This window comes from Lolium perenne, chromosome 4 (assembly GCF_019359855.2).
Source record: "Lolium perenne isolate Kyuss_39 chromosome 4, Kyuss_2.0, whole genome shotgun sequence".
In the NCBI taxonomy this organism is placed as follows: domain Eukaryota; kingdom Viridiplantae; phylum Streptophyta; class Magnoliopsida; order Poales; family Poaceae; genus Lolium; species Lolium perenne.
In genome coordinates this window covers 53,956,791-53,972,874 of record NC_067247.2, presented here as the reverse complement: position 1 = coordinate 53,972,874, position 16,084 = coordinate 53,956,791, and the positions used below count along the sequence as shown (strand labels likewise).

The window sequence follows — 16,084 nt, the reverse complement described above, 5'->3', positions numbered from 1 at the left end:
CCAAAGTCTTGGCCGCTATCACCTCCTTGGACTTCATCATTTGATCAAACTTGTCCCTCAACAATGCAGCCTCCCCCCCCCCCCCCCCCGAGCTTGAGCCTCTCCTTGGCCTTCTTGTTTCCTCCGGCTTGTCAACGTTCCGACCCTCCTTCTCGTCCTCGGTGTCGTCGAGCGCAACCATTGCAGCTTTCTTGGGTGCTACTTCTTCGTCCCTCGATTGCCACTTGGTGAGGTGTTGAAGCACATCAAATCAATGACGCATGGTGAAGCTCTTGCCCTTGCTGCCGGCCATGTCTCTGTACCTCGCATCGGCAATGCGGTCCTACAATTGCAAAACCAAACAACAAATCGTCAATACATTGTCACCAAAGCGAAACTACAATTGTACAAACAAAATATGCGAGCATATGCACTCACATATTCGTCCACAGTTGCGCCGCTAGGAGGATTCGACACCACTTGGTCCATTGCTGCTGCCCACCAGCTGCAGGCCGGTTTCATCGCGTCCCAACGTCCTTGGAGGGATCGGTACGTGCGATCGACAGGATGGCGAACGCGCGGCATCAGTTTATGGAATTTGTCCTCGATGCGTTGCCAGTAGCGCTTCCATGTTTGATCGGTTCCGGAGACCGCATCCATCCCCACGGCGGCCCAAGCTCGGCACAAGGTGGCGTCTTCAATTTCCGTGTAGTTGTTCGCCCGTCTCTTCTTCCTCTTTCCATCGGCCTCCACCTCAACCACACCCTCGTCCCCTTCATCTTCTTCCCCTTCGTCCCCTTCTTCCCCTTCATCTGCGTCGTCCTCATCTCCGCCCATCCCAGCATTGAACGGAGGGACTGGGTTAATGTTCACCTCGTCCAACATCTCCATGTACGAGGTGTTCTCGTTCCTAACAGTACTCGGCCTCAATATCTACTCGCAATGAAAAACCGAGGAAGAGTTGAAATATGTACCTTGTTGACCTGTCATCAAGCACGTCCTGGGCGGCGTTCGTGGTGGCTTCCGGTGGCGGCGGCGGCGGCTTGGCGGGGAGGGGTACGGAGGCGGGGCGCCACGGCTCGTCGTCGCCTTCACTTTCGTCCTTTTGGGCGCCGAATTCTTTGGTCTGGCGGGGATGCCTTCGGTTTCGTTGCCACCGTGACACTGGCTTGCGAGACCACATGTGTTCCCGCGCGCCGCCGCTTCACCACGTCCGCGGGGGTCGCAGGGGTTGTTGGTGGAGCGGCGGAAGCTCCGGCGACCGTGGGAGAGGGTGGCGGCGCCTGCGAGCTAGCAACGGTGGCCGGCTGGGTCGATTCGAGACTCATGGTGGAGAAATCGGCGGCCGGCGGCGCAGAGGAAGGTGAGGGCGCGCAGATCGGCGACGGTGGCGGTTGGGAGGCCTCGCACGCAAACTAGGAATTTTGTTCGGGCTGCGTTCGGTTCGCTCCGTCGGCCCCTACAAATACAAGCCAAGTATGGGTTTCGGTCTCGGCACGAAATTCTTTTTTCAGTTTTGCCTCGTTTACGGTCACTGATCGGCGCCATTTTTCAGCCCGAACCCGTAAACTGGCGGTTATTTTTTGGTTTTAGGCCTTTTACGGGCTCTGCTAGAGATGCTCTAAATAGGTAGTTGGCATTGCGAACTTGGAATAATGTAGAAGCAATCAGCTCTGTCAGTTCATGATTAGTCCTCTCTGGTTCATTTTCTTTTGCACTCCCTCCAGTCCTTTTTAATTGACTCACATTTAGCGGTGGTGGGCGCCTCCGGTAGCGTGCCTGGCCGGCGGCAGAGGTACAGGATGGGGCGGGCTGGATGGGGTCAAACCCTAGGTCCTCTCCTCGTTGCCTTCTCCGTGGTGTCGGCGGCCGGCGGTGGAGGGCTGGCTATGGGGCTGCGGCGTTGCCCCGGCGGGTGCGGCGTCTCCGGACATCGTGTCTCCAGCCGGCAACCTTGGCCAGCCTAGGATGGTCGTCGGCGTGGGGGCCCGACCTGAATAAAGGCGGCGGTCCTATGGTCTCTCTTGGGCGAAGATGAAGACCTGCCAGAGGCCTACCCTTCATGATCTGGCCAGAGTGTTGAGTTCCGGAAGGCGCCGCCGGCAAATGTAACAGTGCTTCTATTGCCTGGAGTTTGCTAGGTCGGTGGTATTCGGTCGTGCGCGCCCATGCTTTTATTCCGGCCGTTTGGTTTTGAAGGCTTTTGCGCGAAGCTCTTTTCTGTGTTGACACCAAGTGACAGCTGATTCATGGTGAAGTCAGAAGAAGAGAATATTATGAAGGCCGAATTTGGAGGACTAGCTAATGGAGAATGGAGGTTCAAATCTTTGCGCTGTTGACGGGCTTGTTTGGTGTTCCGGGCTTTGCAACAGTGGTATGAAAGTGGGGGCGGTAGCACTTATGAAGTTTGGAGTCTTACCTTTCAGGGTGAAAACCCAAGGTCTGGCCTTAACTGGTTGTGCCTGGCAATGTCCTTGTTGAAGGCATTGTTTTGAGAGCGGAGACCATCTTCAGGGTAAAAACCTAAGATCTTTGATCGGACGACGACAGTGCTGGTGCACTGTTCCCTTCTTGGAGGTGTTACTTTTAAAGAGTCTGAATTTCAGGTGTTGTCTTGGTGGTGGATGTATTACTGTTGCTAGGGCTGGGATACTGTAGCGGGACTTTTGTTTCTTATTTTTGTTTTTCTCTTTTTGGCTGTGTGTATCCGTAATGTTATTAGGACATTGCATTGTTGCAGAAGCTGTGTGTAATTGATATCTTCTGATATTAATATATTCTCTTTATCGAAAAAGTTTAATGAAACTCAATTAAAAAGGACCGGAGGGAGTAACTTTTTATGCAAGCATGCGAGTCATTCAACTGATGGTAGTAATGTGTATCTTTGTGCACTCTGTTCTCTCGTCAATTTATACTAGCAAATAAAGGCGCGGCGGCACGCCGCGCCCGTGTAGCTACATTTTTTTTAATTGCTAGTTTATTTGATTATTTACAGAGTGCCAGGTTAAAAGTGTGGTGTACTAAAAAGGGAACGGGGGCATTTTTTGCAATTCAACGGGCTATATGGTTGTCTGATTTGGTGGGCTGCACTACAATACATGGACCATATGTGACGAATCGATACTGATTGCTTCGTCTCATCCTCTAAAACACGATTGCCTCGTCTCATTTTTTTTGCTAGCTTCTTTCTATATTTTTAGTATAGTATATATGTCTGACTGACGGGACTCAGGCGATAAGAAGAAAAGAAAAGAAATAGTGTCCGGTTGCTAACGCCTATCGATGAGTAGAACCATTCGAGATTTGTGAGTAAGTGTCCGATAGAGAAGAGAAGCGAGAGTTTTACTCCGTCACCGTCCCCACCGATACGGCCTAGCTGCAGGCCAAGATCCAACAGCTCGGCGTCGCTAAGTTCATTAGCGAGCTTAGAGAGGGAGGACCACCGGTCGCTAGTACGAAGCAGCGGCAGGAAGCGGCGGAAGAGCAGCAGAGTGGGAAGAATCGGTGGTAGCAGCCATCGGCAGATGGAGAGCAGCACAAGGCGAATTGGGGGGAAAATGATTGAAGTGACCGGTCTGAGTAACGCATGCAGATCCATCAGCTGGCTGGTATGTTATTATTTCTTGACTACTTTATACTGAAAACGGGTATCTGTTACACTACAACGCTAGAAGCATCAAAATCTGAAAAGTGAACAACTTGATTGTATCATACTATTTCGCTGTGAACAATTGAACTATTGTGTATCCCTGCATATTAATTGGTACCATCAAGTTAAAGGAAACAAAGGAGAAAAAGTTTCAGGAGAAAAGTGACAGCAGTCTCCTGAATTTTATTCTCAAAATGAATAATTGACGGATTCTTGTGCTGGACCGTACATATAAACTAACTAAATCTAGAAAAGCAAGGCAAAAGCCAAATCTATATAGTATAAAAGATAGCCCATTACCAAAGGACCCAAGCAGAACAGGAAGAGATGATATGGAAACAAATACTGATTATGTTACAACCATATAAATAGTCACTAATTACAGCAGAGGGGCCGCTGAACATGGAATACACCAACTGCTAATTTTGTACTCGAAAGTGCAGTAGTTCTTGTGGGTAGCTTAAACACTGAATGTAACAGTCATCTACAGATAGTTGAAGTTTGGTACCTGACTACTTGAGAAATATCCTGGTCCTGCAATCAGTTGTACCGATATATCTGTGTTGAAAATCCCAGTTTTGCCTATCACCCTAACACACTACTTCATTATGAAACTGACATAGAAGAACTAATAATTCAGTAATCAATGTCATCTTACTGAGCCAAGCTGATATGATAAAACCGAAACGTTGCAATTAAAACAACTTCATAGCATTTATGCAGACAGAATACATGATCACAAAAGGTCACAGTACAAACTTACTGGCTGCACTTGTATTCAAGGGGCAGCCAGAATGAGCAGGAAACTTGATGGCGTCAGTAAAGAGTTAATTCTGTAAAAAGAACAGTGAAAATAGCGTTAATGAACTGATTGTGCAAAATACATATACTAATAGTCTAACAGTATGCGCCCGACGTTTGCATTTTAAACTACGCCGAGGACATGGAGGCGTGGTAGGATTCATAGGATAAACACCATGAAAAACAAATCCAAAACAATGATGTTAGGTAGTGGTTTGCAGAACATCCAACCTTTACTGCTCCAGGAAAAACAATACAAAGCATCATCCACTTCAAAAATCAGAATCTAAATCTACTTGTAAATGGCAATGTGATGCATGTTAAGCTTCATGCACTAGCCACTTGAACCAAAAGTCCGAACTAATGGAAAGGCTAGGCAATCCACATATACACTTCACAACACCCCCACTCGCGTGTGACGAAAGAAGAGAAAGTCAACGCGTGAAAGAAGAAGAGCACACCGAAACAGCGGTGGCTAAAGAGGGGGGCAACAGCAATTTTTAGGCTTAATTGCGAAAACCATGTGAAAGCCAGGATTTGAACTTGAGACCTGGGGCTCTGATACCATGTTAAGCTTCATGCACTAGCCACTTGAACCAAAAGTCCGAACTGATGGAAAGGGCTAGGCAATCCACATATACACTTCACAACACCCCCACTCGCGTGTGACGGGAGAAGAGAAAGTCAACACGTGAAAGAAGAAGAGCACACCGAAACAGCGGTGGCTAAAGAGGGGGGCAACAACAATTTTTAGGCTTAATTGCGAAAACCAGGATTTGAACTCGAGACCTGGGGCTCTGATACCATGTTAAGCTTCATGCACTAGCCACTTGAACCAAAAGTCCGAACTGATGGAAAGGGCTAGGCAATCCACATATACACTTCACAACACCCCCACTCGCGTGTGACGGGAGAAGAGAAAGTCAACACGTGAAAGAAGAAGAGCACACCGAAACAGCGGTGGCTAAAGAGGGGGGCAATAGCAATTTTTAGGCTTAATTGCGAAAACCAGGATTTGAACTCGAGACCTGGGGCTCTGATACCATGTTAAGCTTCATGCACTAGCCACTTGAACCAAAAGTCCGAACTGATGGAAAGGCTAGGCAATCCACATATACACTTCACAACAATGCAAAACTGCCAATGGGGAAAACAGTGTCATTCCATCATCTAGATGTTACAACTGGAAACAAACTGCAAAGTTGCGAAGCTAGCTCTATTCAGAAGGGATGACAAAGCAACTTCCCATTACATAGTGCAATAGATAAGCAAAGAAAACATACTACGCAAACAAATGGTCTAGTACAGTGAATGAACAATTTGTGCCTCCTGTGAGATGATGTGGACGTCCGCAAAGGACTTGTGCCAGTGGTGTTCACGGCGGCACGCTGCGGCGGCGATATGATTATTCGGTGGATGCAATTCCTAGTAGGGTCAGTAGAACTCTGTTGGAACGGCACATTCCTTTGATTCATGTCTACCATCCATTTGATTCAACTGAACACTGCACAGCCATAACAATGAATTTTTCCAACCACGTACTGCTTCGACCATAACTCATCTGAGAAAAATTGCATGACCATAAACTCAAGTGATTATGAGAAATGGCAGTAGATATGGCCATGAAGTACTTTGTTCTGGCTAAAAGAGGAAGGAACGATCCAGTGGATCTGTTGACTTTTAATTGCAGCAAAAGAGAAAGTATATTGCTTATTTGCAGGTGTATGGATATAGATGATGAGGTGGTGTAGTTGGCAGTACACTTTTTAATGCCTTGTGAGAGCAGGTGTAGTATCAATGTCTAATAGGCTAAGTAATTATTCTAAAAAAAAATCATGGTCATTATGATCTATCTTGATAGTTAGCAGAGATGTGATATAGATGTCCTAGAGTGACCAAATTGTAGAATCATCCAGGTACTGCTTTTGATTTATGTTTGCTGCAAATCGCTGCCCTATTAGATATAAGACATGCAGGGAAGGCACACAAATGGAAGTATTAATCTAATCAAAATCAATCAGATCACCAACACAAAATCGAATAATATAGAGCTAGAATTTTTAGCATGTTTCATCAATATCACATCGAACTACATGGATTTCCGTAACCACCAATAGCAGTGCATCAAGACCCATGGATTCACCAAACAGAAAGTGACTGAAAGAGGATATTCATCCGAGGAAGGAAATATCACCCAGGAATGAATCTAAGTCAGAGGCAGTGCATGTTTTGTGAGCATAAAATAAGTGGAATACATCCATGCTTAGAAAACTGCTGTAAACTAATAATAAAGCATTAAAAAGGCAAAAATTATAATTACCTCAGGACATAATTGTATTTTTCTATCCACGATCCCTCATTGGCCAAGACATATGAATCAGTGTCCACATTCTTGTGTGCTTCACTCTTATATACATGCAAGTAGAGCAAGATACCATGTATGAATATTACTATATTATATTACACATCTATTTGTAGACTTACAATGTTGAAGAACATTTTCTAACATGCCATAAAGCAACAATGGCAGCAACCAAGAGGCAAGAAAATATACATGCATATAATTTTAGTAAGAAAACATTGATCAATGTATATAGTGCAAGATCGTAAAAGTACTACAGAGATAAGGATATTGATACACTAAAAATCAAGTGGTTTAGGATTTTATATCTAGTCACAAAAAAGAATGTTCAAACGTCTAGAATCATAAAAATGTGATACAAATATGGACAACATTCCCACCAAGATTCAAGAAGGCCTATCAAGTCTTGAAATCAAAGTTATCATAACCAAAACCCCGGTCATAAATTATGTGGTTGTGTAGAGCAATATTCATGAATTACCTACCAAAAAATAGAACCAGACTTTGGATTGCAACATGAAAACTAATAATGTAAGTAATTAAAATATTACTCTGGATAGACTAAAAACTGAGAAAATAAACAAGTACTCAAAATTAAACCGAATGTCATATTTAGCTTTTGTAGCATTTCCCTTTTAGCTCTTGATGAAGGTCGTCGCAAGATATTTTACATTATTTGACCGACATAAGCATGAATAACACATGAGAACTATGCAAGTTGGCGAAGTTTCATGGTTCAAGCCTAGTTTCTAAATAAGCAAATAGTATCCACCATCACATCTCACTTATTTGTTTCTATGTTCGAGATGGGAGGGGAAGACAGCGCGGCAAAAGGATATGGAAACAGACTAAGAAGTTGCGATCTCCGTTCCACAGCGAGGTATACAATTTTGGAAGTGAAATATATAAATAATATAATCCATGTAGAAGCTAACCTGAAGTAATTGAGTTTCTATTAGTGTCAAATGCAGTACTTTGATTCAACGGTGATGTGCACAACACCTTCATCAAGGACCAATCATCAGAGAAAATAGGAGCTATATTGCACATAGAAATCCAAGTTCATTGCCATCCTATAAAATTTGTCAACTGTAAAAATAGCCCTGTAACTTCCAAGGAGAACTATCGTATGAAGATCCTAGCAACTCCAGAATACTTCATGTCAGTATATTAATTGAAACTGAAAAAACATAGCCTCTTAATAAACTGTACCACATCAGTCACTTTCTTTAACAAATATAAATGCATTGCCGCTCTGAAAAAACATAGCCTCTTAATAGACGGTACCACATTAGTCACTTTCTTTATTCAGAGTTCTCTGTAACTATCAAATTTCCGTCGGCACTGGGAAAACTTGAACGTTTTTATTCTATAGTACACTCCTAAATGTGAATCACATTAAACAAAAGGTTCAGTGATCTGAATTTTGAATTAGGATTTTTTTTCCTGAAGAAATAGCAAGTATGCATCATAGAATGCTATCAGTAGCCTCTTAAAAAAAGGATGTTATCAGCAGTTGAACCGATAAATTCTTTGAATCTATTGCATGCACCTAAGCGTTAATCATACAGGAAAAATATTGTAGTGATTTTAACTTGTAACCCAAACCTTTCCTTGTAAAGAATCAAGAAATAACAAAATAAATAGAAGAAGGTAGCTACAGGTCAACGAAGAGAGGGCAAGAGTGAAAATCAATCCATAATGCATACAAAGCAACTCGAAAAATTGCCTGGAGAAAGTATTGCTAAAGTGTGGGTTGTCTACTGCCATTCGATTCAGATACAATGAGCAGCACGATTTAATGAAATACTTAGAAAATACGTTTACTGACAGATCTCTATAACCATCAAACCGTCAGAAGCACCAGAACACATGAATTCTTGAATTCAATGGCATGCTCCTAAATACTCATTGTAGTAAGAAAACACTCCGGCATTCTGAATTTAGTTTAATTGTGTAGAAACAGGAAATCTGCATCGTAGAATGCTATCACATTTCAGCACCAGACATACATGAATTGTTTGAATCTATCACACGCTTATTAAGCCAACGCTGTAGTATTCTATTTTTTAACACCAAATTTTACCGTCAGGAAACAGAAAGTATAATCATTGCTTGCCATTACATGTAAAATTGGGAAAAAACAACACCTCTTTTTACGGCATCGCGATGCTTGTCCATGAGCTTCCGCATCGGACAGTTGATAGAAGCCTTCTCAGGAGAAACAAAAGAAGTAACAGCCACACACAGAAACACAAAAGGAAGCGCGCATTAGAAAAACGAATTTAGAAAAATCCATGAAAACAAACATGCATTTAGTATGATAGATTTTTCTGTATTCATATAAATAATCTGAAGTCTATATGCAAGAATGTTGTGCTAACCTTACAAAAAAAATACTTCCTATATACTGATCGTATTTGCTCGCTAGTCTTGGGCATCTCGCCTTAGCATGGAATTGAGCACTTGGTTGGACGGGTGTTGGATTTTTTTTCACAGTTAGTGCCTTTTGGCATTTTGTAATAATGTTGCAAGATTTTTTTTTCCTATGATGTTAGGAGAGTGGAACAGATATTTGATTGTATTTGTTTGGGAGGAGAATTAGCCGCTCGTACCAGGACGGCATAATGTGCACACAGAATACATGTTGTCATGTATGAAGCTGAATCACAATGAGCTTGGGAAGAAGGGAGAGATTATATCGGTTGCTACATTTGTATTCCTGTGGAACAATTGATTAAATTGGGCTGGCTTCATATTTGTTTTCACATAGGAGTAAGCAAATAAAATACTGGATAGTAGTGTGTGTGTCGAGGGAGGTACCTTCATACCTTGCAATCAACAATGATAGAATCCAGTTCATACTTCATATAATCCCTCCGTGCCGAAAAGGATGTCGCATATTTGTCTAAATTTTGATGTATTTCCTTTTCGGGACAATTCTCGACTGATGGCCTTGATGCAACACATATCTCGGCTGACTGACTGCAGTTGTGCCTTTAACCTACATACACGCAAATATTTATTATGGGGATAGAGATTCAGATGAAGTTGTCCCTACGGAGACCCAGATGCAAATCAAAACAACCAGAGACGGCTAGAGCTGATCCTATTACAGATCGAAATAGAGCAGGGGTAACATGATTTGACAAACAAAAAGAAAAGAAAGAGAGAGCGGAGGGACAAAGTAACAAATCAATTAGAAGCAAACCTGGTCTATTGAGCTAGTGATCCTTGGCAGTTATGACGGGGCATTGGCTCGCTTCCGACGGCAGCCTGCCTCCTACCGCTTTAGCCTATGTCGACGCCGAGCTGACGACCTGTGGAGGTGGCTCGAAGGGCGAGGCACACGGTGGCCGTCCGCCACACCGCTGCTCCTAGCGACGCCGACTCCCCCAACAGGGCCGCACAAGGATGACCGACTCCCAGCGACATGGGCACCTCCCGCCCCTGGCACAGCTCCTCCCGGTAGGGCCTCATGATGTATCTGCCCGTGGCTATGGCTGCCAACGACCGGCCAGGCGGAGCCCTCGGACGCGCAGGCGTGCAGCCTCGCGGCATGAGTCACGAGGAGGAGCAGCCGGAGGAGCGCCGTCGTCGGAGCAGCCCGCGACCAAGCCCAGGGCGGGGCTAGGGTTTCCCGGGCGAGCGAGTAGGGGCGCCGCCGAGCACCACAGCGGTGGGGAAACGGGAGAGGAGGAGTCGGAGGCATGGTGCGACGGCGCTGGCTGTGGCCAGAGAAGGGAGCAGGGCACCGTCCCTGGAGCAAGGATGCCGCCGGCGGCAATGGAAAAAAGAGGACAAATGAGAGAGAAGAGATAGAGAGGTGGGGGGCAAATTGGCTGATCTGGTGGGATTAAGCGGCGTGGGCAGTGGGCACTTTGACCATCCACATGAATGCTACAGCCACACGAGGATGGAAAGAAAGAATTTGCTTCTGTATTTTTCAGCTTCCCTAAAAATCTTAGAGAGCACCAAAAGTGCACACAGAAATTTCTTGTGGAAATCAAACTATCTAAACTCATACGTGTCAGCCCATCATTAATCCCAAAAAAAAATCAAAATTAGGAGAAAAAAGGAAGCTGTTAAGGTTTAGTATAGTAGTTATTACGTAGTGTATCTCTTTATACGATTCGTTATGTGTATCTATCTTTTGCTTATGTTACATGTTACCATGCTGCATCTGGTTTGGGAGAATTCGATCCCGAATTTCGGGCACTGGAGTGTCAGATCGTTTGGCTGGAGAATGTGTTCCTGGAATGTCGTGTTGTTGATGCTGCTGCGAATAGCTGCATTGTCGACAATTCAGTTTGCTGCTGGGACGCGTGAAGTTATCTGAAACCTTTGTTGAACGATTTTTGGATCATAACAATAGATACAGTTACGGTGGCAAGTCAAGATGTTCCAGTGGGAGTTGACAGAGTAAAACTTTGAAGCAGCAGGCATCATCCGTTGAAGATGATGCGTGTACTAAAACATTTCTCTCGAAGAATCAGCAGTGGTGGTAGCAGAACTACTTGCTAGTAAAAATGTACTAGTAGTGGACTATGCCAGGTGAGTTATGCAAGTTTTGCTGTCAGTTGATAATGGTCTCGGTGGGGCTCGGGTTGTCGTTGGCGTTGGCGTTGTCGCTGGCGGCGGGAGGCGCCGGCTGCTCCTGCGCGGGCGGTGACAGAGTGGTTCCGGCGCCGCCGCCAGCTCCGACTCCCCATCCGGTCGGCTTGAAGTTGAACGGCGCCGGCATTCCTCCTGGAAACGGCACGCCCGGCAAGCCAGCGCCTGGGATGCCTCCCCCCGGCACAGGCATAGGCATGGCGGGCATCCCGGGGAAGCCGGCGGGCATGGGCATGGGAACAGGCATGGCGGGCAACGGCATCCCGGGCATGCCGCCGGGGTTCGGGAACATCGGGAACGACGGCATCGTCGACGGCGGCAGCCACCACTTCATGCTGCCCGTGCCAGGCCTCGCGGTCGTGGTGGCGTCACTCCCGGCCGTCGCTGGCCCCGGAGCAGGCGCGGCTGCGGTGGTGGCGACCGTGGCGGCGTAGGACATGCCGCGCTCTGGCTCGAACTCCACGCGGCTTATCTCGTCCTCGTAGTCGTCCAAGGACGCGTCGCGCTGCACGGTCTCGGCTTCGGCGGCTGCGCTGGAGCCGAAGGCGAAGTCCCGGCCGTACTGGCCGTCGACGTCGTGGAGGAGGCGCATGCCGTGCGCCGACCCTGCGCAGAGGACAAGGAGGAGGACGGACAGCTTCTTCTGCTCCATGGCTCGATGCTCCGCTCAGCTCAGCTTTTGGCTTCTTTGCAGCTGCCGGCGAGGTGGTGACTGACTGATGACGGGTGAGCAGAAGCACGAGCAATGTAGATTTTATAGCGAGGTGATCAGGAGGTTGGAATTGGGGTTAGGTTGGATCATGGTGAGCTGCACTCCCATTTCTCAATCATCTGAATATCTGATAGTGTTGGCAGCCGAAGTTGCACACCGGAGTCGTGCTCGTGCTGCTGCAACACCACCTGTAAACTAACAACCTGGGTTAGCTTCTGACTCCCAAATCTCACATACCACTCACACTTAATCTGCACCCTTTGACCAGAAATTTTTGCTATGTAGAATGGAAACTTGTGTTTGTGGCAAAAAAAAACAGACACAGACAAAAAAAAGACATCAGAGATGCAGTGAACAACTGAGATTCTTGATTGCCACAAACACAAGGAACACAGTTCTATATGAAGAATCGTTGTTTTAGTTTCCCTGTTTAGTTTGTTCTTTTTCTCTTTTCTTTATTTCAGTTGTAGTGAAACTCATGGTTTCTATTAATAGAAAGCGGAGGGGGAAACTCTCTTTTTTTTTTAAAAAAAAAGGAACACAGTTTGTAGCTCTAACTTGTTAATCAACTGAGATTCTTGATTGTCACTTAATCTGCACCCTTTGACCAGAATTGTTTGCAGAGTGGAAACATTGAGCATGCAGCACGTGTGTACGTCTTCATCGCTCTCGAAACAAAAAGAGACAAACAAAAAAAGACATCAGAGATGCAGAATCCTTTTCAATAAAGCACCCGGGGAGCAAAAGAAATGCGTGTATTTCATACTTAATTCGCATCACTTGGCCAGAATTTGGGGAGAAAGTGAGAAATTTGAGCATGAAAAGCATGAGATTGCAGCCTTCACCAAAATGGCAAAAACAAAGATACAAAAATTAAAAGGCAATTTCATTGATGACAGTGAGCAATTCTGGTTCTTGATGGCCACAAACATAATTCCATTCCCTTGCCAATATAGTTTGCAACTGTAACTCGCATATTCATCTTAACATTTTCTACGAGACATAGCACTACGAATTTCAGCTCAACCTCCAATTTCTGCATACAACTTGCTGATGTGTTCACAGCATCCCACTAATGAATGGGCGAACAAATGGAATGCAGTGCAGTTGAATTTAAACTGGTGTGCGATAAACCGACGTTCTGTTCAGGAAAGCACACAGGCTCACAAATGACAGTTGACACTACAGGTCTGCAGCACACAGTTAAGCAGAATGATAGCAGGGGTTTTCACTCTTATGATCCAGAGCGCCCATCCAATCTACTCGGTCTTCTTGTTCCCCTTCGGTATCCTGCTCAGGACGCCGCTGTCGAGCTTCTGGTACTGATCTCGGAGCAGGCCAAGAATGCTGTAGAGGAACTCGTCGACTTGGTCCTCGTACTTCTCGTACAGCACCGGAAGTGTGTGAGCACAGACAAACCCTGTTACAGGCAATCAGGTATTATTTTCATTAAAGCATACAGCAGAAATACACGCATTCGCAAAATATGAATAATATGTTGTTTCCCAGGGGCAAAAAATTGAGAGAAATAAGAGGTTGCGGCCTCTTACCAATGTAAATGACAGTTAGGAAATTGAACCAGCTCCCAGCTACAGAAGCAGCCCACAACCCGACAATTGCCTGAAATGAAACATCTCGTGACATAAAAAAAACCTGTCTGTTGAAGATCAACATACAGAATATCTATGTGTGCAGGATTAACTTTCTTTATACTTTCCTATTTAATATAATGATCACCATGATGAATACAGCAAAGAACCTAGAAAGCTCCACGTACCACTACGAAATGCTTCAAGTTTCTTTCACAAGACACATCTTGAAGGAAACCCAGGAACTTATTTACTTGGGCACCAATCCCAACAGCAATGTTCACAAACAGCTCATCGGGTATCTCAACTCGGGGCACTTTAGAAGATCTGAAAGCAGCAAAGAACCCTCTATTATGATGTAATGTACGAGATAAAAACACACAGTTCAGATGCTCTATAAATTGCATACCCGTTTAGCTTGCTTGAGAAGTTGGACCAAACAAACTGAACAACCATTCCAAGGACAAGGACAAATGAAATGATTGTCAAGAAGTGGTAATCCAGCCACTCGAAGAAAACCCAGATAGCTGTTGCGAGACCCAAAACACTTGAAGATATCTTCTTGTTCCTCCATAGCAACACATCAGCAGCTACAGTCACAAACAAAAAGCATCACATAAGCCCACATGAATAAAAAAACTAAAACAGAGAAGTGAGGAAATCCACATACACTTTCCACCACCCAAAACCCCATGGAGGGACCTCTGGCGACCAAACATCTTGTTCACTTTGTCGGAGACTGAAGCTTGATCGAAATGGCCAGACTTCTGCTTAGGGAGCTTGTCAGAGATGGTATCCATGATGTTGCTCATGATATTGTCAGACTTCTGCTTGGGGAGCTTGTCAGCGATGGTGTCCATGATGTTGTTCATGATCTTCTCGGTCGCGCTCCCAGAATGCTCTGACATCTTCACGTATCTTGAGCTCACTGCAGAATAGGAACAATATGATCCAGTCATATACTAAAAAATAAGACAGACCCAGCTTGATAGCAGGACATAAGAGGAGACATAGCAGCGAAACATATTTGTGCCTGACCAAAATTTGGCCCAATGTGATGTGATTGCTTTGATCGAATCCATTGAAAGTTTGGAACTATAAATTTAACAGTTGGACCTAACAGTACTACTGCTCAATAGGACACCCATTATGAGTAGTAACTTCAGTCACAAATCTCTCAAACAATCAACAGCCATTATGAAACAGTCTTCCTCATATCTGACAAAAGCTTCATTAATAAAGATTTGGTACACCAGAATACTCCATCTATCCATCCAGGCCAAGCATATATGTTTTGACAAACAATTTTTTTTTATCAAGCATAGTCTAAACATAGTAGTATTTTCAGTCATGTTAAACAAGGGGAAAAGATGGGCATTTGGGTATCCACCACCAAAATCACTGACAGGATACCCCCTACTGTCCTGCCAAAACATTTATCCGCCACCTTCAGTCCGAATCAAACCACAACAAGGCCAACCAAAAATTGGCATTTCGGTGTCCACTACCAAAATCACTTGAGCAATGAATCCACCACCAAAACCACTTACAGGATACCCCCCACTGTCTGTCCTACACAAACATTAGCCGCCACCTTCCATCGAATCTAACCACAACAAGGCGAGTCAATACCATACTTCATCAATCAAACATCAACCCTTCGATTTATTGCAAAAGCAACCGAGGTAACGAGGGCTCAATCAGGGAAAAAAAATCATCCATCTCTTGCGTCCAACGGAAGATGCATATTCAGAACCCCTCTGTTAATCCGGTCAGAAAAAAAGAAAAGAAAAACTACCCAAGCAAACCGCCTACCTCGAAAGTTTGTAATCCTAAACAAGAAACCACCTTTCCGCTGGGTAAAGACACTCCATCACCGCTAAAAAAAAAGCCACTCCATCGCTTTCAGGAAAATATCAACTCAGAAAAAGCCCTTCAGAATCAGATTCCGCATCGCCGCCGCAAAACTGAAGTTGAAGCACATCGAACTGCAGAGCCGCCGAAGAGAGATCTTACCGGAGGGGAGAACGGCAGAGGGCGAGCAGGCTTCTCCTCCCGGAGACGAGATGAGCGCGCGGAGCAGCCAAGCAGCGAGCGAGTGGGGGCTTTTGGGGGAGGAGAAGAGAATCGCAGTCGCCGCCGCCGCCGCCGCAGCCGCAATTATTTTAGGGGGAGACGGCAGTGAATGTCCCGTGGGTCCCGCGTGGGGTACCCGTCGCTACGTGGACCGGATTGCTGCGCGCGTGGGGGTGTCTGACTGGTGGGGTCAGGGGGTCACGGGCCCGCACGTAAGGGAATGTCGCCGTCAGCGTGTGGGCAAACAAGTGCATCAGTATGGAGCACGAGGGGGAACGTGGTCTCCGCACGGATTACTTTTG

At 45.4% G+C, this 16,084-nt stretch overlaps 2 protein-coding genes and 2 long non-coding RNA genes across 4 annotated transcripts; all 4 read right to left on the bottom strand.

Annotated features, from left to right (window-relative positions):
• Positions 1-3,956: 3,956 nt before the first annotated feature.
• On the bottom strand, positions 3,957-4,685 carry LOC139830473 (uncharacterized). Its single transcript, XR_011742475.1, has 2 exons — positions 4,392-4,685; positions 3,957-4,162 (listed from the first exon to the last, which is right to left on the bottom strand). It is a non-coding gene; the product is annotated as an uncharacterized lncRNA (long non-coding RNA).
• A 905-nt stretch (positions 4,686-5,590) lies between these two features.
• LOC127292568 (uncharacterized) lies at positions 5,591-9,358 on the bottom strand. The gene is made up of 3 exons (XR_007845211.2): positions 8,942-9,358; positions 7,727-7,793; positions 5,591-6,835 (listed from the first exon to the last, which is right to left on the bottom strand). It is a non-coding gene; the product is annotated as an uncharacterized lncRNA (long non-coding RNA).
• A 1,981-nt stretch (positions 9,359-11,339) lies between these two features.
• LOC127348373 (uncharacterized) lies at positions 11,340-12,128 on the bottom strand. The gene has a single exon (XM_051374419.2). The coding sequence runs from the start codon at positions 12,055-12,057 to the stop codon at positions 11,368-11,370; it is 690 nt and encodes a 229-aa protein (XP_051230379.1). The 5' UTR covers positions 12,058-12,128; the 3' UTR covers positions 11,340-11,367.
• A 986-nt stretch (positions 12,129-13,114) lies between these two features.
• LOC127292567 (reticulon-like protein B8) lies at positions 13,115-15,872 on the bottom strand. The gene is made up of 6 exons (XM_051321990.2): positions 15,723-15,872; positions 14,377-14,634; positions 14,116-14,296; positions 13,895-14,033; positions 13,668-13,737; positions 13,115-13,537 (listed from the first exon to the last, which is right to left on the bottom strand). Exons 2-6 carry the CDS (start codon positions 14,612-14,614, stop codon positions 13,377-13,379), a joined length of 789 nt encoding a protein of 262 aa, XP_051177950.1. The 5' UTR covers positions 14,615-14,634; positions 15,723-15,872; the 3' UTR covers positions 13,115-13,376.
• Between the last annotated feature and the right edge of the window lie 212 nt (positions 15,873-16,084).

Excerpts from the sequence above, each read along its gene's own strand:
- LOC127348373 (XM_051374419.2), bottom strand. The coding sequence starts at position 12,057 with ATGGAGCAGAAGAAGCTGTCCGTCCTCCTCCTTGTCCTCTGCGCAGGG.
- LOC127292567 (XM_051321990.2), bottom strand. The coding sequence starts at position 14,614 with ATGTCAGAGCATTCTGGGAGCGCGACCGAGAAGATCATGAACAACATC. Across the intron at positions 14,297-14,376 it reads GGTTTTGGGTGGTGGAAAGT|CTGCTGATGTGTTGCTATGG; the intron begins GTATGTGGATTT and ends TTGTGACTGTAG. Across the intron at positions 13,738-13,894 it reads ACTTGAAGCATTTCGTAGTG|GCAATTGTCGGGTTGTGGGC; the intron begins GTACGTGGAGCT and ends GTTTCATTTCAG.